At 43.5% G+C, this 20914-nt stretch overlaps 1 protein-coding gene across 13 annotated transcripts in view; it reads left to right on the top strand.

The window, feature by feature from the left end:
* The window catches only part of MCF2L (MCF.2 cell line derived transforming sequence like), a 132399-nt gene that overhangs the window by 72420 nt on the left and 39065 nt on the right, over nt 1–20914 (top strand). For 11 of the 13 annotated variants that reach the window (XM_081198286.1, XM_081198291.1, XM_081198293.1 and 8 more), the window contains 2 exons: nt 4382–4496; nt 16776–16866. In XM_081198286.1, coding sequence (XP_081054412.1) covers nt 4382–4496; nt 16776–16866 — 206 coding nt within the window. Of the gene's footprint in view, nt 1–4378; nt 4497–16041; nt 16659–16775; nt 16867–20914 lie in introns of those variants that run through there. The other 2 variants (XM_081198295.1, XM_081198284.1) reach the window with 2 other exon arrangements.

Here is a 20914-nt window from a genome sequence, read left to right on the forward strand (position 1 = left end):
ATGCCTGGAGTACCTCATAGCTGATATCAAAAGGTAGCCCAAGAATAGTCTTTTCAGGTTTGGATCTTTGAGGTGGAACACTTTCACTCCTGTTAAATGCTTAAAGAGGGAAAGTTGTCCTTGTTTATCAAAAGGTACAACAGTTAAGAGTAATTCCCTCCCCCAAGCAAAAGTGGGGTGCTTTTGAAAACGGATTACATAAAAGTGTGAAATTGAGTTCCAGGTTCTTTAATCCCTCCTACCCTTATTAGTTTAACACATCCACAAGCATAATGGGCATTCATCCACAGCCCAGTGGAGCATAACAGAAACAGCCCTCTCTCGTTCCATTTTGCTTAATTTATAGTTAACTCTTTTGATTCTGTGGTGAGTAGATCTTATCATATTATAAGTAAATGGTGCTAAATAGAGAGAGAGAGAGAGAGATACTGTATTATCTTTCTCTGACCCCGCCCGCCCCCCCACTCCTGTCTATCAACATACAAGATAAATGCCAACTTCAGTGATATTACACTGCAGTGTGCCCTTGCAGCATTTGAGCAGAATTTAATTGTCTGCCACGGGATTTATGTAGCAAATTACTTGCAGTTTTGATTCTGCTGATGTTCCAGTTTGGGTGTTGCTGCTGTCAGTTGTTATTCTGCACTTTTCTTAAGGGTTGCTGACACTGTAGTTTCAAGATAAACTAAAATGTATGTTGATTTAAAAACACAGCTTTGTTATTAAGTTAACTTTAAAATGTTATGCTGAGAGCACTCAACCTGGTCAGAAGAACGTGATGTTGAAAGGCATTGGAGTCTCCTCTCCCAGAAGTCATAAAGATAATTAAGAATAGGATTAGTTTAATGACCCTTATAGTACTGTAGAGGGAAGTGAGGGGCAGATGGGGCTCATCAGTGTGGGAAGGTAGCCCACCTAGGAGAAGGAAAACTGATCCTAAACCTCCTCTGCCTTGAGGGAGAGAAAAGGCTAAGGAGTAAACCAAACCCTACACAAATCTGAAGTCCCTAAGATGGTTGGATGGTGCCTTGCACACCCCCTTCCCACAACTCCTGCAGCTAGGGTGGTGACAAATGCATTGCTCTGCTCTTCTTTGGACCATAACAGTGAGGCCAACAGGGGAGTTGTATTGTCTGGACAGCTAAGGACCCTCCATATACACTACCCAGGCGTGTGCCCCAAGGAGGTTACTTGGGTTTGACTTTATCCTCAGAAGTGCACTCCATTATCTGTCAAGAGAGACAGGTGCCGATAACAACAATAGTGTAATATGTTGACTGTGGGTCTAAAAAAATGAATGGGCTTGTTGCATTCTCCCATATTTACTCTTGAGGTCTTTGAAAACTTGCCGGTCTTACTTATCACACACCGTTAAGCTAAGGAATTCGTTCCTGCAAGAGGCAGTGATGGCTTTAAAAGAGGATTAGACAAATTTGTGGAAGGATAGGGCTTTCAGTGGCTGCTGACCCTTATGGCTATGCTTCTGAATACCTTTTGATGGAAACTTCAGGAGGTGATATTGCTGTTGTGCTCAGGTTCTACTTTGGGGCTTTCCATAGGCAACTGGTTGGCCATCGTTAGAACAGGATGCTAGACAAGATGAGATGACCTGTCCCAGGAAGCTGTTCTTATGTTCACAGCTGGTTATCTACTCCTTGAAATTATCTCATTGGGGCAATTTATTTTTTTAAGAACTTGGAGAACAAGCAGTCTTTCTAGAAGGCAGCTTGGGGTATTCTGTTCTTACGGTTGTAATCCTGATTGTAAAAGGTAAAGGGACCCTTGACCATTAGGTCCAGTCGTGGCCGACTCTGGGGTTGCGGCGCTCATCTCACTTTATTGGCCGAGGGAGCCGGCGTACAGCTTCCGGGTCATGTGGCCAGCATGACTAAGCCGCTCCTGGCAAACCAGAGCAGCGCACGGAAACACTGTTTACCTTTCTGCCGGAGCAGTACCTATTTATCTACTTTGACGTGCTTTTGAACTGCTAGGTTGGTAGGAGCAGGGACCAAGCAACGGGAGCTCACCCTGTTGCGGGGACACCCTGATTGTACTCATGCTCAAATAGTCAGAACTGCATCACCATACACAAGAGGAATCGGGGAAATCCCTAGGTTGCAGGTGTACAAACACTCTTTTTCTAAAAACCCTAGGATGCTGGGGAAAACCTCTAAAAACAGCCCAGCAAGAACTGAACATGCTTACTGCTAACTGGCTGTTGAAAGGGGGGAAACTGAAAGCCAGGTGGGTGGAGGGACTAGAAAAAGAGGAAAAGATGCATAGATTTTTTTAAAAAAAAATGCAGAGATAACAATCACATGATCTGGAAAGGTCATTTCCTAATTCACATTGGAAGTATTTCTTAGGGACACAAGCGAGAGCGGCTCATCAAACCCAATGGAGAAAATCAAGATTTTACTCTACTAATGTGGCCACAAAACCCCTTCCCTGCCCACCCCCAAAAAACCCCAAACCTCAACAATAGCAGAAAATAGAAGAGTTCCTGATTTTTATAACTCCGTTCTTATTTAAAGTGAAACATAAAATAAAATAAATAAATACAGCTAAAGTGAATTCCACAGCAAATGCAGTTCCATGTCCCCATACTACAGGTTACAAAGGGGCTATGACACACAGAGAGAGTGGCTTATGACAGCCCTGCATTGTAGTTCACACTGAATACTGCTGTTCAAAGTTCTGAACGGTTTACAAAAACCCTGCAGTTTTGTCTAGAGATATTAGGCCCCCGTTGCAGGTTTGCAGTTCTGTGTTGACAAGAGGGAAGCTTAAAAGAGCCTTGCAAGTACAGTGGTACCTCGGGTTACATACGCTTCAGGTTACATATGCTTCAGGTTACACACTCCACTAACCTAGAAATAGTGCTTCAGGTTAAGAACTTTGCTTCAGGATAAGAACAGAAATCGGGCTCTGGCAGTGCGGCGGCAGCAGGAGGCCCCATTAGCTAAAGTGTTGCTTCAGGTTAAGAACAGTTTCAGGTTAAGTACGGACCTCCGGAATGAATTAAGTACTTAGCCTGAGGTACCACTGTATAGACTTTTGAAATGCACGGAAATCATATTTTCAAAGTTTGCTTTTGCACATTGCCTGTGTTTCCCTATGTTGTTTATTTCATCCATAGACAATTATCACAAAGTGTATACATGTCCATAGTCCACACTTAATATTGTAGGGCAGAGGTGACGCCAATTTGAATTTCCAATTTCAAAAAAATCCCATACTTCCTAGGTTGCAATAAAGGTTAAGTCATTCAACTTAAATTGCTCCTTCAGACCTCCTCCTAGGCCAAATCAAGCATGAAGAAATTTCATGCTCCACTGACTTGCATGCAGACTGGTTGTGCTTCTAAAATCTAAAGTAATTTCTTTCAGATGAAATAAGCACCAAGTTAGAGCATGGACTCCTGTCTTTAAACTCTGTTTCTTTAACCCCCCCTCAGCCAGAGCCTGAGGTAAAAAGTGTTGGACATCAGGGATATACTTATGTTGTGAGGCCCTACCTGTGTATTCTAAGTCTGATTCAAGTCTGATTCTATTGCACATGTAGCCAAAGTGTTATAGCCCTCTTATGAAAATGCAGGTATCAGTATGCTTAGAGGAACCCTGAGGTTTGCAGAAATAAAAAAAATGGGGGAAACTGCTCAGAGAGAATGGAGCATGGAATAATGATTTTCTAACTTGTTGTTGTGAGGAAAAACTGTAAGGGGGAGATGAAATATTCCCCAAAAGGGCATGGCTGGCTGGAGCCTTAAACAGGACCATTCCATGCTGCAAAACTGTATTGTTAATCCCACATCTTACTATTGTTTTGTATCTTCTGGAGCTGAGCATTGAAAAAAACTCCAGAAATTGTGTTTTGGGAAGCTGTGGATCAAACCAAAGGGGAGTAGGAACAAGGAAGGAGGCACCTAGCAGTTTCTATGCAGCAGTGCACATGGGAGGGTAAACCGGCTTCCTGCTCTCCTTATCAAGCTGTTCATCCATTCGGCAGTTTTTGAGTTGCCGCTGGCACATGGACTTTTGCTTCCCAAGCCTAATTTTTTTCTAAGCTCAGCTGCATCACAAATTGTTGTTGCATTATTGCATAGTAGGTGGTTCCATTGGGTTCACTTTGTTTTGGACTTGTTTATATTTAGCATTTCCCCTACCTGCAGCTGTTCAAATAAATCAAAGCACTCTCACTACTAGCAATTCCTCAGCCTCCTTTTTTGAGGAGCATTCTCATTATCAGGCTCATAAGTAAATCACGACAGATATTTGATATCTTAACTGATCTGTTTTCAAGTCTGAAAGTGATGTAGCAATTATAGCTTCTTTGTGAGGAATGAGTGGTGAGTAAATAAATTTTTTGTGTTTCTTGCCAGGTGGGCGAGGAAAAGATGGCTGCCCTGTCATCACTTTTCCAGAGTACTCAACATTCAGCGAAATTCCAGAAAAGGAGTTTCAGAGTGTTCTGACATACCTCACTAACATCCCCAGGTAAGACGTGCGCTCAAGGAAATGAGAATGCTTATCAAATTAACCTTAATGCTTCGCTAGGTACATCACACACATAAGGAAGAAAGTTGGCAGACTGTAAACCGTTTCCTAAAGAAAAGAACATTATGGATATAAAGCATGGATTGAAAAAGCGTATCGCTACTTCTAAGGAGAAATGAAGAAGAAGAAGAAGAGTTTGGATTTGATATCCCGCCTTTCACACCCTTTAAGGAGTCTCAAAGCGGCTAACATTCTCCTTTCCCTTCCTCCCCCACAACAAACACTCTGTGAGGTGAGTGGGGTTGAGAGACTTCAAAGAAGTGTGACTAGCCCAAGGTCACCCAGCAGCTGCATGTGGAGGAGCGGAGACGCGAACCCGGTTCCCCAGATTACGAATCTACCGCTCTTAACCACTACACCACCACTGGCCACACTGGCACAAATGAGCCTTTGGAACGCCCTGAAGTATAAATTTTGGGTTCAAAGACCCCTTTTTGTGTTTCTCTACAGCTCTGAGCACGCAAACATTCAGCTCTATACCACAGTCCTTAAGCAATAGTAGTCCCACATATACGCGCCATTCCAGTACTGCTAAATTCTTTGTCCTTTCCCCCATTCCTGCCAGGTGAAAACAGGGATTGGGGGAGTCAGTTCTTTAGGCCACTTCATGACCCAGACAGGAGTGAAATCTTTGAGGCCCTTTGTAAAGAATGATGGTAACTTAGTCAATGATTGTTCTTTCAGTTGAATGCATATTTTATCAACCTTGTTTGCAATCTTGTGATACAGTTATTTTGTTGTGAAATATGAATACCATATTGGCCTGAATATAAGCCTCACTTTCCCCCCAAATTCCAACCATGGAAAATTAAAGTGCGGCTTATATTTGCAACCTTACAGTATGCAGCAAGAAGGGCAGCAAAGTGGCGCCTGCCTCGTGTGTAGTCTCCCATCCTCTCCCGCAAGTATGAAGCCAGGAGCAACGAGGAATAGAGCGGCTTATATTCGGGTATTTTTTCTTTTTTTTCTTTCCCACCCTCCAATTTTAAAGGTGCGGCTTATATTCGGGTGCGGCTTACATTCGGGCCAATACAGTATGTATGAAATGGTAAATTTATCAAGAAGTTCCATGTTTATATGGTTCAGTGATGAACATGGACAGGTAGAGAATTTGCGGCAAAGGACTGGAACACCACTTTCTGTGCATGTTCTGTTTTCACAAGAGCAAGCTGCAATTTATACATGTGTGCTTCCTCCATGACTGTTGTGGCATAAATTCTGTTCTTATAATTGGGTTTCCAAATCCAAAGTACAGGGTCTGCCCATGGCGTGTCAACAAGACATAAGCGTGCTGACAAAGCAACACTTTGTCATCCAAACATCTTTGGTTACTGAAGTTTTGGGCTGTTTCTGAATAAGTCATGGCTCTTAAGCCATTGTTTGTAGTAACCCATGTGGCTTAGCTGTGTTCAGCCATACACCCCAGCTCCCTTAAAAAAAGGAGGATTACACTGAAACCATCTGAATCTCGGGGACATTGCTTCACACAAATGCTTCAAGCAGTTCAACTCATGCAACTATTGAACATAGCAAATCAGTCATCAGGCTTTGCTCCCTAGCACTCATCTGACATAGAAACATTACCAAGTGATCTCTACTTTTAATAAAGAAAGTGCATTTTGGCAAAAAGCCAGTGCTATTAAAGGCTCTTGCGGTATAGCTTTGCGAATGGTTGGATTTGCAAAGCTATATCGTAAGAGCCTTTTTAATATGCATCCATGAGTCTCAAGTTTGCCTTTTAATAGAAATGAAAATTGATCTCCGTGAGAGTGGTGTTGGGAGTATTTGCTTTGACGTGCCAAAGAGTATAGTCCTTGTAAATTACTTTGCAGTATCTGGTCTTGTGCGCTTTAAAAGCCTTTATTTCTAAATCTTCATGGCACGGTACACTGAACTGTTTAATTGTATGGCAGAGTCTTGTATCGTCTCTGCCCTTAGTCAACAATGTCATGTAAACCAGCCTTATTGGAAACTGCAGTGCTTAACCCAGTTTTACCACATAACTCCCCCATAAATCAGGAAGTAAAATAATCAAGACAGAAAGGACACTGCAGTTTCATACACAGGGAAATTTCTTCAGAACTAGAATGCTTCGGTCAGCTGCTGAAAAGCTTCCTGTTCAGTTCTGTACAGATTCCTGCCCCTTTAAAAAACAACAACAACCATTCAACATTAACAACAGCAACATTACGTAATTCTGGGAATTTCAAAACTGTTGGCTTAAGGTTAGAAGAAATAAGGATACGAATTATAAAGCAGAGCAGGGAAGGAGAAGAGCAGCAGAACCACCTGTCTGGTGGATAGATTGGAGGATTTTCAACGAAATGGTGAATTATCCCTGGGTGAATTTTCCTGCGGCTCCCTAAATGAAACACCAACAGAAAGCTTCCAATCAGTGCATGCAGTGCATATAGTATGCAGGCTGATTTTAATGCTGAGGAAGGAATAGCTTGCTGAAACATGAGCACTGGTAACCCATGTCTAGCTGAGCAATATTGGACTCACAAACCTTCCCTTCCACTCGGGAGTATTGATCTTCTTCCGCTACTGTGTGTGTGTGTGTGTGTGTGTGTGTGTGTGTGTGAGAGAGAGAGAGAGAGAGAGAGAGAGAATTTCATGTATATTATGTCCTGTATTCATTGCATGGTATTTACCCAATGACTGAGCATACAGAGTGCAAAAGAGCAGTTGGCAGAAACATGAACAGCAACGATCTGTGCCACGAAACAATAACTCGGCTACTCTTGTTGGCACAACTTAAAAATGTGGTGGAATACAGAAACCCAAAGCAGCCATGTACTGAAAGCAAAGGTGGTTAGCCTGCAACCCACAGGCAAGCCGCGGGAAGTGGCCCGCCGGCCCTGAAACGTTATCTCCTGATCTACTCCATCCAGTTTTTTAGAACAATCTCTAAAAGAACAGAGTACTTCACCTTCTGATCTCAGGAAGAGCCTATGGCTCATGGTAGAGCATCTACTTTGCATGTAGAAGGTCTCAGGTTCAAACTTCAGCAGACCAGGGGATGTGTCTTAGCTTGAAATCCCAGGGAGCTGTTGCCAATCAGTGCAGATACTACTGAGATAGATGAACCAATAGTCTGGTTTGTAATAAGGCAGCTTCCTCTAACCATCCAATGCCATTCTGTTGACAGTGCTGGGAAAAGCAGCGTTGTGAAGGTGACAGGCTATGTTTGGGGAGCCTGGGAACGTCCTTCTTGGAGACATCCCTCGTTTTATCCAAACCTATTTGCATTAATATAGCTATGAATCTTAGCTCTTACTACCAAGCAGGCCTCCTATCTGTAATAATAATAATAATAATAATAATAATAATAATAATAATAATAATAATAATAATAATAATAATTTATTATTTATACCCCGCCCATCTGGCTGGGTTTCCCCAGCCATTCTGGGCGGCTTCCAAAAAAATATTAAAATACTGTGATACATCAAACATTAAAAGCTTCCCTAAACAGGGCTGCCTTCAGATGTCTTCTAAAAGTCTGGTAGTTGTTGTTCTCTTTGACATCTGGTGGGAGGGCGTTCCACAGGGAGGGCGCCACTACTGAGAAGGCCCTCTGCCTGGTTCCCTGTAACTTGGCTTCTCGCAGTGAGGGAACCGCCAGAAGGCCCTCGGTACTGGACCTCAATGTCCGGGTAGAACGATGGGGGTGAAGACGCTCCTTCAGATATACTGGACCGAGGCCGTTTAGGGCTTTAAAGGTCAGCATGTAAGCCGTGTATGACGTTTACGCAGCTTCCTTTCCCCTTGGAACTTCTTTTCCTTATTATTCTCTGTTCATCATCCAGTCAGGATGCTGTGAGTTTAGGAGGAATTACATCATTATAAGTAACAACACACAACAGCAGCTTTGGGTGAAATTCCATGATCAGAAATAATAAAAGAGAAGAGACTTCAAGAGGTGAAATGTTGAAGGCACGGTTTGACTTCCAAAAACATTCAACAACCAAGGCGCGGCTTCCAATTGGCTGCAGGAGCTTCCTGCACCGGGTGTTCCGCTTCCAAAGAACATTCACAAACCAGAACACTCACTTCCAGGTTTGTGGCGTTCAGGAGCCAAAACGTTCGAGTCACAAGGCGTTCAGGATCTAATGTATGTTTGTATGCATTTTTTGTTATTTCCAGAAAGTATTGTTTGGTTGGAGAACTACATATAGCACAATTCAGAGAAGTGCAAATTTTGAAGGATAGCTGCATTGTGTTCCATATACAGGGTTTTCTTTTTACAATCAAGCAGTGTATACATTTTATGAAGTAAATAAATAAATGAATTGTTTCTGGAAATGGGAATTACGTAGGTTTGCATTAAAATGCAAGCTGAACCAAATTTATCCCCCATCCCTGTGAGTGGCACCCAGTATTTTTGTTCATTTATCATTCTTCCCTGGTTTTCTCAATGTTGTGAGCTTTTCCAGTATTTTTGGATTCAGTTTTTGCAAGAACCACTAGAGGCTGCTACAGAATGGTGAATATCCTTACAATTTCCCTAGCAATCTTTTTTTAAAATTGCTGTCTCTTCTTTTTCATTCATGTTGGCATCCGTTTGTCTCAGGAGACAATGTTAAATGTTCTAGTAATACTGTGAAAAGCATTGAGATTTATTTATTTTTAATTCTACAGGGCAGTTTAGGAGTTATCCGTAGGATTTAGAGGAGTCTTTTTGTCCTTGGGGATGGATTATAAAAAGTAGATGGTGTTCATATTACTATTACAGTATCGTAAGAGTCATTAGGAAGAGTTTGCTTAGCTTGTTCCAGTCAGACTAAGAAAAATGTTACTATAAAATAGCATACTTTTTATTTTAAAAATCCACAGAAGAAGGTAAGGCATCATATAATTGCCATGTACAACTTATGGCAGTCAAGACAAATATAGCCTCAATTCAAGAATTATTGCTTGCAATAAATAACATTTTCTGCTGACTTGACTAGTTGACGTGCTCCTTCAATAATGAGCAGCGCCACTTCTGCATGTGGTCACTTACAAAGCAACAAATCATACCGTTTCCCCTATAACTTATCTCAATGAATAAATGTCATAAAGAATAGTTTATTGTAACTAGAAATGTTGTTCCTTTGGCATGATCTAAAGCAGGCATAGGCAACCTTGACCTGCCAGATGTTTTTGGAGTACAACTCCCATGATCCCTAGCTAACAGGACTAGTGGTCAGGGGTGATGGGAATTGTAGTCCCAAAACATCTGGCGGGTCGAGGTTGCCTATGCCTTATCTAAAGGTCCATTTGCCCAGACATTTTGTGGATATTTGAATATTTTACATCTCCATGCTTTCGCTCTCCAACTCGGAATCAGCCTCTGGCTACGATTCAGTGCTTACTTAATATGTGAATGAATTCAATTAAACTCACTGGGGAAAAGTGTAAGATTATAGTCATATGGAGAGCAGCTGGAGGAGGAGGAGAGGTCAGAGGGCGAAGAAAGAGTTGTGGGTGGAGGGCAGACTCTTTCCCCAGCTTCTGGACCCCTTGGGAAACACAGCAAACCTGGTGTGCCTGGAATTGGGGAGTGCAGCTGAATGGGGCACAGCTGTGGGCAGCCTGAGGAAGTACCATCCTTCTTGCCCATAAAAATCAAGTCTAGAGAGAGAGGACAACTAGGGTGATGTCCTCAGTTTCCAGAAACTCTTCTCAATGTGAGACTTTTCTGGGTGAGCTGAGTTTGTCTGGACCCTAGGTGAAAACCCAGAGGCTGAGATGGAGGGTGCGTCTGAAGGAAAATGAATTGATATTGAGATGAGAGAGAGAGAGAGAGATGGATGGATAGATGATAGATAGATAGATAGATAGATAGATAGATAGATAGATAGATAGATGTAACTTTTTATATGTAACTGTGTAAGATTTTGTTGTAAGTTGTCTGTTTTCTTGTTTTTTGTACACTACTTAGAGATATTTTTAATATATTAAGCGGTATACAAATCAAATAATATATTAGCCTGTCCTGGTGCTATATTTCTCTCTCTTTTTAACTGCAGGGATTCTGTGTTCACTTACCTAAAGTTTGTTTTATTTATTAGACTGTTCATTTATTTAAAACATTTATATTCACCTTTCAGTTTAGAAAACATCCACAAGGGCTTGCAGATGCAAAAATAATAGTTTAATTTGAAGAGATACACACACATAATCTACAAAGCCTTTTTTTTAAAAAAAAATAGCACATCAGCTAAATAACCAAGCAGGAAAATAAATGTATCAGCACGTAATCATTTTAAAAAGGCTTGACTAAATAAAAATGTACTTGCTTAAAGGCCTAAAAGGCATCCATTTTGTTACATGACAAAATGTTGGCCCCTTAATTATGGAACTCCCTGCTTGACTCTGCATGCTTTACCTCCCAGCAGCCATTGCCACCATAAAACTGGGTGTTTGTGGGCTATTGGCGAAGGGTTGGAAGGCCGGATCTGACTGGTGGCCCCCTGACCTTGGTTTATCCTGACCTTGGACCATCTGACTGGTGGTCCCACTGAAAATGGGATGTTCTAGTGCAGGTGTATGGAACTTCTAGATCAGGGGTCAGCAAACCTTTTCAGTCCACTGTCCTTCAGACCTTGTGGGGGGCCAGACCATATTTTGAAAAAAAATAAATGAATGCATTCCTATGCCCCACAAATAACCCAGAGATGCATTTTAAATAAAAGGACACTTTCTACTCATGTAAAAACACACTGATTCCTGGACCATCCGCGGTCCAGATTTAGGTGATTGGGCCAGATCTGGCCCCCAGGCCTTAGTTAGCCTACCCATGCTCTAGATCAGGCTTCTTCAACTTCAGCCCTCCAGATGTTTTGAGGCTACAATTCCCAGCATCCCTGACCACTGGTCCTGCTAGCTAGGGATCATGGGAGTTGTAGGCCAAACACATCTGGAGGGCCAAGGTTGAGGAAGCCTGCTCTAGATGTCGCTTGAACTACAACTCCACACATCCCAGGGCATTGGCCATGCTTGCTGGGACTTGCAGTTCATCAACATGTGGAAGGCCAAAAATTCCACACACCTGTTCTGATACCTTCTCTCTTTTTCCTCTCCTCCAACTGAAAACCAAGTTGCCAGTTAAACTGTTAAAATAACTTGATAGCTGACCAAGCCTCCAGCATGTTGGTAGTAAAGCCTACTGTGCTGAGGCCAGTGTTCATAAGACTGCCGCCCATGTCCGTTCATTAATCAGAATAAAACAGCATCAGCTATTTTCTAATAAATATATAGAAGCCATTGAACGTGGCATTAGGCAGGCAGATATTTATTTGCTTCAACCGTATTGACAGCAGCTTAACAGCAATGAGTAGGGTTCTTTTTTTAGATTTGGATGATTGTACATTACTTTCTGTATGCCATACAATGTGAAAAATGTCCATCATGAGTTCTATAGCTTGTTCGGTGACTAATTTTTATTTTATTTTATTATCACGGTCATTTATAAACAGCTGTGTCCTCGGACAGCTGACCTCTCTGACAATAGCACAGGAGCAGAATATGGCTTCAAGATATTGTTGTTCTCTGTCTAAACAGCTAAAACTCAGGTTATTTTTGTACCAAGATGGCATTCTTACTTACTAGAAGAGAATGACTCACGCTGTTTGCTTTTAGGGTATGCTGTGCTGACGTAGATTTGAACTGAAAGTTCTACTACGTGACACAATTGGTATCTTGGTTGGGGATTTGTTATATAATAAAATAAGATATGAGGCTGTTAGTGGCAAAAATGAACAGAACACAGAGTTATGGTATAGAATATAGGTTTAAATGAACATGGTCATTTTTAATAAAACTCTCAGACCATCTTGGGAAACTGCCTTATAGACAGGACATTGGTCCACCTATCTCAGTGCTGTATTGCCTATACCAGAGTTTCCAAGACTTGAGTCTCCAACTGTTTTTGGACTACTATTCCCACCATCCCTGACCACCGGTCTTGCTAACTAGGGATGATGGAAGTTGTAGCCCCAAAACAGCTGGAGCCCCAATACAGCCCCAAACATCTCGAGACACAAGTTTGGGAAACCCTGGTCTACACAATTTGTTGGACTACACAAGATATTGTTGGACTACAACTCCCATAACCCTCAGACAGCATGGCCAATGAATAGGGATGATCGATGTTTTAATCCAGGAACAACTAGATGGCCACAGATTTCCCAGCTTGAACCACACCGACTGACAGTGGCCCTCCAGTTTTCCCTAGCCATACCTGAAAGGATTCAACCTGGAACATTAAGAGATGGTGCTGATGTTACATTTCAAAATATTTCCCCCTTCTTTTTCTTTTGAAAAGAAAAAAGAGTCTCAAGTGCATGGGTAGGCAAACTAAGGCCTGGGGGCCAGATCTGGCCCAATCGCCTTCTAAATCCAGCCCATGAATGGTCCGGAAATCAGCTTATTTTTACATGAGTAGAATGTGTGCTTTTATTTAAAAAGCATCTCTGGGTTATTTGTGGGGCATAGGAATTTGTTCACCCCCCCAAAAAAAATAGTCTGTCCCCCCACAAGGTCTGAGGGACAGTGGACCGGCCCGCTGCTGAAAACGTTTGCTGACCCCTGTTCAAGTGGGATATTGCAAAATATCTCAGTAGCAACCTTAGTGATTAGAGATACTTATATTTTGTGATTTTTTTCTAATTTCAAATGTAGCTGCCTAAATCTTTCTAGAGTCCCCACTATGGCTGCTACTCATGAGACAAAGCTACACTCTCATATAGTCAGTCTCATTTAACTGGTGAGTAAATACTAAGGCAGCACAGCTATATTTGCGCAGGTAGATTAAAATGTAACTTCAACGGAGCAGAAATATAGGAAAGCGTTTTATTTCGTTGTTGTACTATACGGTATTTTGCTGGAAGTGTGTTTTGAGCTAGGTGTGCATTCTTGAACTCACACTGCAAATGTCTGGGATTCCTAATGTGAAGGTTGCTACTCAGCCAGGATCACCCATATGGTGGAGGCGGCTTGCAGTAGAGAGCAGTGTTGTATAAAATACTCTTACATAATATTCTGTCAGAAGAAATATTTTTATTTAGAGGTGCCTTCATTGACCTTTTATTAAACACACACACACACACACAAGCTTGGCGAGATTATTCAAGAATTATCTGCAGTTATAGGAGATAAAATTCTTTTTAAAGGGAGGAATGAAGAAGAAACTATACTCATACCAGAAGAAATACTTAACTCATGATTTATATAGCATTTACCACCACCCATCCCTTCGAGGATGCAGTGATCTTCAAAATGACTAACAGATCATTCCTTCCACTCACCCTTTGGGAAAGTTGCTTGTTAAAATCCCCTGCATTATAAACTCCCACCCCTTCCCCTAGGTGCATGAGATCATTTGACTGTCTTCTCAATAAAAGGTCAAATGATATGATGTCTGTGGTACTGTTTGAGATGTGGGAAGTGTTTCAATACACCAAAACTGCCCAAGAGAATTTTTTGCTGTGGTATGTTTTCGTCACAAAATATAGTACGGTATGGGGCTTATTTGAATATTTGCAAATTCATGTTTTTTTGTGGTTTTTTTTTTGTCTATCTGCCCTGCTTTTCTTGCTTAACTTTATTTACATTGATATTAATGTTTAGTAGCTTTGCACTAGCACACTGTTTCCCAAACGTGGGTCTTCAGCTGTTTTCGGACTACAATTCCCACCATCCAGGATCACTGCTCTTGCTAGCCAAGGATGATGGGAGTTGTAGTCCAAGAACAGATAGAGACCCAAGTTTGGGATAGCACTGCACTAGCAAAAAGAATCTCTTCACATGCAAGACAAGGAGAACATAGCCCTTGTGGCCTGCAGCTGCTGATAACCTTGTCATCATGAATTTGTCTAATCCTCTGTGAGCAAATTCTATAGTGCAACCTTGTGCTGGGCAAAGTATCTTCTTCTTGTTTCTGTCCTGAATAGTCTTACATTCAACTTCACTGTATGGCCTGACCATACACTGTAGGATCCCTGACCATTAGGTCCAGTTGTGGCCGACTCTGGGGTTGCGGCGCTCATCTCACTTTATTGGCTGAGGGAGCCAGCATACAGCTTCCGGGTCATGTGGCCAGCATGACTAAGCCTCTTCTGGCGAACCAGAGCAGTGCACGGAAACACTGTTTACCTTCCCGCCGCAGTGGTACCTATTTATCTACTTGCACTTTGACGTGCTTTCGAACTGCTAGGTTGGCAGGAGCAGGGAGCAAACAATGGGAGCTCACCCCGTCGCAGGGATTCGAACCGCCGACCTTCTGATTGGCAAGTCTTAGGCTCTGTGGTTTAACTCACAGCGCCACCCGCATCCCTTTCTAAACTAAGAAGCCCAAATATTGTACCCTTTCCTTGTTGGGGGGGGGGGATTCTGATCAAAGGCTTGAAGCAACTTCCCAAACAGTCCCTTAAGAACTGAACGGCGCATAATGTTGAGAGGAGAAAAGCCGATAGCTGGGTGGGTTGCAAAATGGAATTGGGAAAAGAAGTAAGAGAAACAATGGTTTTAAAAGGGCTCAAAAGAACTATCTTACCTTCTTGCAGTTACTTCCTGGTTCACATTGAAAATCTGTTTTGAAATGTCCCCATCTTGGAACAGAAAGTTACCCTTGGATTTGACATAACTTAGGGTGGTCTGTTCCCAGATACTAATGGAGTCTAAGTGATTCCTGAATGTTCTGGAATTTTCTTGGCACTTAAGGGTGGCAAGCTCTTAATGGTTCTTCAGAGTTTGCCCGTGTCTAGCATTAACCAGCCCAGTGTAAATGCTAACACACAGTAACCTATAGTTTCTGTTTATTCTTTCTTTTCTTTCGGGCATTGTTTAGGTACATATTCTAAATCTCAGCTACATCTAATGCTTTAGTTCTTAATGCTATTGGAAAGATTTGACAAAATGTTACAAATAACAGTAGAACGTGGGTATTATGACAGGTTAGGAATGTAAATAAATGATAGTGTTCAGCACAGATATGCACTTGGAAAACTGCAGATGGGATAACAGAGTGAATTAAAGCCCTTGATGTTTATATAGAATTGTGATAGTGAAAAGTCCTAATGTATTTGACTTGGAATCATCGTAATAGGAAATGCTGTTTTAGAAAGTAGCATTTACATATATGGCCAATTCAGTCACATACTTGTCACCATGTGAAATGCTATAAGCGAAAACAAATAGGATGTCTGTTTCTCCAATTGGGAATATGCAGGGATCCTTACACATATGTCTGTCGATTGCTATTATTAATATAATCCACGGTTTTGTTTACAGTAATGTAATGGGTATTAATATATAGAATCTGCTCAAACATACACAAAACAAATAGAAATTCAAGTCATTCTGGCTTTTAGTTGCCTGTCATTTCCATTACGTTGTAATTGGCTAGCAGTCAGCTGCCAGCATTACACAACTGGTTTGTATGTGAAAGTATAAAACAGGAGTGGAGCTCTTTATTTATACTCTGTGACTGTAACACATGCAGCTGAACAGAGCAAGAAAACAACGATTCTCCTCCCAGTCCCCAGACGGATGCAAGCTTGTGTGCTGTCACAAAAACTCCCGTTGCAGAAACTGCCTCTTTTCTCACCTTTCTGATATATGACGTGGGGAAAATTCTGCTTTGGTTTACATAATTCCTCGAAGAGCAGCTCACGGAAATGCAGAAGACTAGAGAAATCTCAGGTTCCTTAGGATTAAAGTGATGCCTGGAATCTGGAACCTAAGAGCTTACATTTCAAGGGATGGAAACATATATATTGATGGAATAAAACCAGTGTACCGGCAAGAAAATGTTAAGAGGAAGAAAAATATTTTTCTCCTTCTGGAGTGACCCTTATTGACCCTTACTTAAAGGATGGATTATCACTGTACTGCAGAAAACAGCAAGACAGATTCTGAAAGAATGAAGTGGAAGCATATTTGCATATCAAATTAATAAAGCCTTGCTACCTGTGGAGAAGGGTAATGGATGTTTTGACCAGCTGAAGCTATGTGTAATCCATTTGAGAATGTCTCTTTCTTCTAATGGTTGTGCATATTGCATTTGAGTTTCATCGGCATATTGATTTCAGCAGACTGATAACTTAGTCTCTGGTAGGAAAAGGTTCATTCCTGACGGTAAAATAATTGCTTGAGAATTTCAACCACTTGTATCATTTCCCATAATTGCTTCTTCCTTTCCTTTTCCCTTGTGCCCCCCCCCCCAATTAGTTCACAAGATGCTGGAATTGGATTTATACTTGTCATAGACCGCAGGCAAGACAAATGGACTTCAGTGCAAGCCTCTATACTGCGAATTGCGGTGAGCTGTTATGCAATTAAGTCTTTCGACTCTCTTAACAATCCTACACAAATTTCATTCACCAAAGTATTTGCATGTTATCCCTTTGTCAGGCTGCTTTATATAATAATTGTCTGCTTCTGATTTCAACTCAGGTCACAGTATGTGCAGTGGTTTACAATGCTATACAGTAGTGCCCCGCAAGACGAATGCCTCGCAAGACAAAAAACTCGCTAGACGAAAGGTTTTTTCGTCCGCGATTTGCCTCGCAAGACGAATTCCCCTATGGGCTTGCTTCGCAAGACGAAAGCCCATAGGGAAATCTCCGGGGACCTCTTTTAAATGCTAGCGGTGGGGAGCAAAGCCTTTCCCCCCCCCCTCCGGCCTTCAGAAGAGGTCCAGGAAGGCTGGCGGGGGCCAAAAGGCTTTGCTCCCCAGCGCCAGCATTTTAAAAGCAGTCCGGCATAGCAGGGAAGCGCTTCCTGCTATCCCGGACGGCTTTTGAAGGCAGGAGAGATCCGCGAAGCCTGGGCGCGCTGCGCGCAGGCTTCGGCATGCCGGCAAGTCTCCGCCAGCAGCGGCAGAGCTGCCGCTGCTGGCAGAGAGATCCGCGAAGCCTGGGCGCGCTGCGCGCAGGCTTCGGCATGCCGGCAAGTCTCCACCAGCAGCGGCAACGCTGCCGCTGCTGGGGGAGAGATCTGCGAAGCCTGGGCGCGCTGCGCGCAGGCTTCTGCATGCCGGCAAGTCTCCGCCAGCAGCGGCAACGCTGCCGCTGCTGGGGGAGAGATCTGCGAAGCCTGGGCATGCCGGCAAGTCTCCGCCAGCAGCGGCAACGCTGCCGCTGCTGGGGGAGAGATCTGCGAGGCCTGGGCGCGCTGCGCGCAGGCTTCGGCATGCCGGCAAGTCTCCGCCAGCAGCGGCAACGCTGCCGCTGCTGGGGGAGAGATCTGCGAGGCCTGGGCGCCCTGCTGCCCCACCTGGCCCCGCCGCCCCACTTCGGAAAGGTGTTCCGAAGTGGGGCGCGGGGGCGGGGACACCTGGCCCCGCTGCCCCACTTCAGAAAGCTGTTCCGAAGTGGGGCGGGGGGGCAGGGACACCTGGCCCCGCCGCCCCACTTTGGAAAGGTGTTCCGAAGTGGGGCGCGGGGGCGGGGACACCTGGCCCCGCCGCCCCACTTCAGAAAGCTGTTCCGAAGTGGGGCGGGGGGGGCAGGGACACCTGGCCCCGCCGCCCCACTTTGGAAAGGTGTTCCGAAGTGGGGCGCGGGGGCGGGGACACCTGGCCCCGCCGCCCCACTTCAGAAAGCTGTTCCGAAGTGGGGCGGGGGGGCAGGGACACCTTCTGAAGGCGGGCAGGGGGCGAAAGTCTTTGTCCCCCCTGCCTGCCTTCCCAGGGGCTTTTAAATCGCCCCGGACAGCGGAGAAGTCCTCCGCTGTCCGGAGCGATTTTAAAATGCCGCCCGCCAGCATTTTAAGATCGCCCCGCACAGCGGAGAAGTCCTCCGCTGTCCCAGGGTTTTTTAAAATGCTGGGGGTGGGAAGAAAAGCCCTTGTCCCCCCCCCCCCAGCCTTCAGAAGAGGTCCGGGGACAGACTGTCCCCGGACCTGGCCTGAAGGTGGTTTCCCTAGGAACGCATTAATTGATTTTCAATGCATTCCTATGGGAAACCGTGCATCGCAAGACGAAAAACCCGCAAGACGAAGAGAATTGCGGAACGAATTAATTTCGTCTTGCGAGGCACCACTGTATATGGCATAGCAATAGAGGCAGAAATGATCTGTACCAATAGAAAAATATGCAATGCACTAAAAATGGGATGTTTGTAGAACCTGCTGCTTTATGATGTGGTGATTGAGTGAATCCAGTCCTTTAGGGTTATGCTGATTTAAGGAGGGTGGGCTTCAAACGGTCTTGTGATTTTTAACTGTGTATGTGATTGTAGGGAAGTTGGGGGAAGGGCTATTTTATGATGCCCACAGAATCACTTGCTTCTAACTATGTAGCTCAAAAAAATGACAAATTAGCAGGTTTCAGTTAAAGCACAATTGGTATTTCACATGAAAACTTTGAAGTATTGCTATTGTAACATTTATTAGCTAGGCGTGTAGTTCATAACAAATAATACAAAACAGTAAATGGATTGATAAGCATTTACGTTATTATATTATATATACCAGGCATAGGCAAACTTGGCCCTCCAGATGTTTTGGGACTACAGCTCCCATCATCCCTAGCTAACAGGACCAGTGGTAAGGGATAATGGGAATTGTAGTCTCAAAACATCTGGAGAGCCGAGTTTGCCTATGCCTGATACACACAGCAACAACCTTCTGGCTCTAAAATATACTGGCCATGTTTTCTCTTTTTGTTCTTACACCTAAGAAAGACAACACCAAAATACGTAAACACAGAATACGTTACCGTAATCGTAAAATGTTCCATTACATAGACTCAGTGTCCTTGTGTTAAAAGTATAAAAAGGTAAAGATCCAGTCGTGGCCGACTCTAGGGTTGCGGCGCTCTTCTCACTTTATTGGCCGAGGGAGCTGGCGTGCAGCTTCCGGGTCATGTGGCCAGCATGATTAAGCTGCTTCTGGCGAACCAGAGCAGCGCATGGAAACGCCCTTTACCTTCCCGCCGGAGCGGTACCTATTTATCTACTTGCACTTTGACGCGCTTTCGAACTGCTAGGTTGGCAGGAGCAGGGACTGAGCAACGGGAGCTCACCCCGTTGCGGGGATTCAAACCACCGACCTTCTGATCAGCAAGTCCTAGGCTCTGTGGTTTAACCCACAGCACCACCCTTGTTAAAAGTATATCATCATCTAAAACAGTAAATGATTTCCACTTCCCTAGAGCCAATTTGACAATCCATTTGCAGTTAATACAAAAGTGTGATCAGGTGTGTGTTCATAAGGCCACATTGTTGTTCCTGGAAGCAAAAAAGGCCAATACATATAAAAGCTAGTGTCACTTCTCATTTTGGCAGGGCAGAGCCTACTTCCTCAAGGCTTCCCCTATTTGATAACCAACCAGTGTCCCCCCCCCCCTTAAATAACTGAAAGGGGTGTTACTTCTACAGTAGAGTTTTTTTAGATGCTAGCTATTTAACTTGTGAGAAGTTGAACTTTTTAATCACCTATTTATAGAAAGAACCTTGGATCCACAACTTAACTTATTATAAGTTAACAAGCCTGAGCTGGCCAACGTTGACACCCTTGAGGATTTCCTTTTGCACCAACAAAGCCTCCAAGACACCAAGGTTACCACAGAGATGCCAGTTTTTGGTTGTGAAACAGCTGTCAAGTATCCAGTGCAGTGCCAACAGGATGGTTTATGAAGTATTGTCCTGTAGCATTATTTCGTGGTCAGGTGGGCATCTGGTTGTTTGGGTCTGCCCAGCTTCTGACCAAATTGCTGAAGTCCGCACCTCCAAGAAGATACTGATCCTTCCCTTTCTTTGAGCATCCAAACTCAACTAATGTTTATTCTGTAGAAGGGAGTTGGAGGTTCATCCCTGAATTCGAAACAAAACAAACACAGATTGCATTATTGAAAGCGCTTATTGTATACTACAGTGGGTGGATCTCATGTGGCCATCTGCTTCTCCACCTTTCACAGCTGCTAGTGTTGCTGCTGCTGCAGTCCTCCTTAGCTTCTTGCATCAAGCATCTCTTTGCTGCTGTAGATATGTTTAGGTTCATTGAAAGAACGGCTTGTGTTAATAGATGGAGCCAATAGTTTGCAGTCTAGCTGGATGGTCCCTGTGACTAAATGCTTATAGCAGGGAGTCCGAATGCCACTTATTGTGTTCTTTCACTCCGGCTAAATTTGTGCTTACCTTATCAGAACTTCGAGGGTTCATCAGTTGAGAGGAACCAGTTGTGTTATATTGCATTAATATTGTAAATAAATTTGTGTTGCCTTTGAAGAAGTCACCATTTCCTAGAGGATCTGATGTATGACGATCACTTTCTGGTTAAGCTTCCACAAGGAAAGAAAGTGCAGGGATGTTTGACCAACAGTGCTAATGGGAGGAGTGTTTAGTGTTTGTCCACAGCTGCCAGTA

The sequence above is a fragment of the Podarcis bocagei genome, assembly GCF_964188305.1.
Source record: "Podarcis bocagei genome assembly, chromosome: 6".
NCBI classification, from domain to species: Eukaryota; Metazoa; Chordata; class Lepidosauria; order Squamata; family Lacertidae; genus Podarcis; species Podarcis bocagei.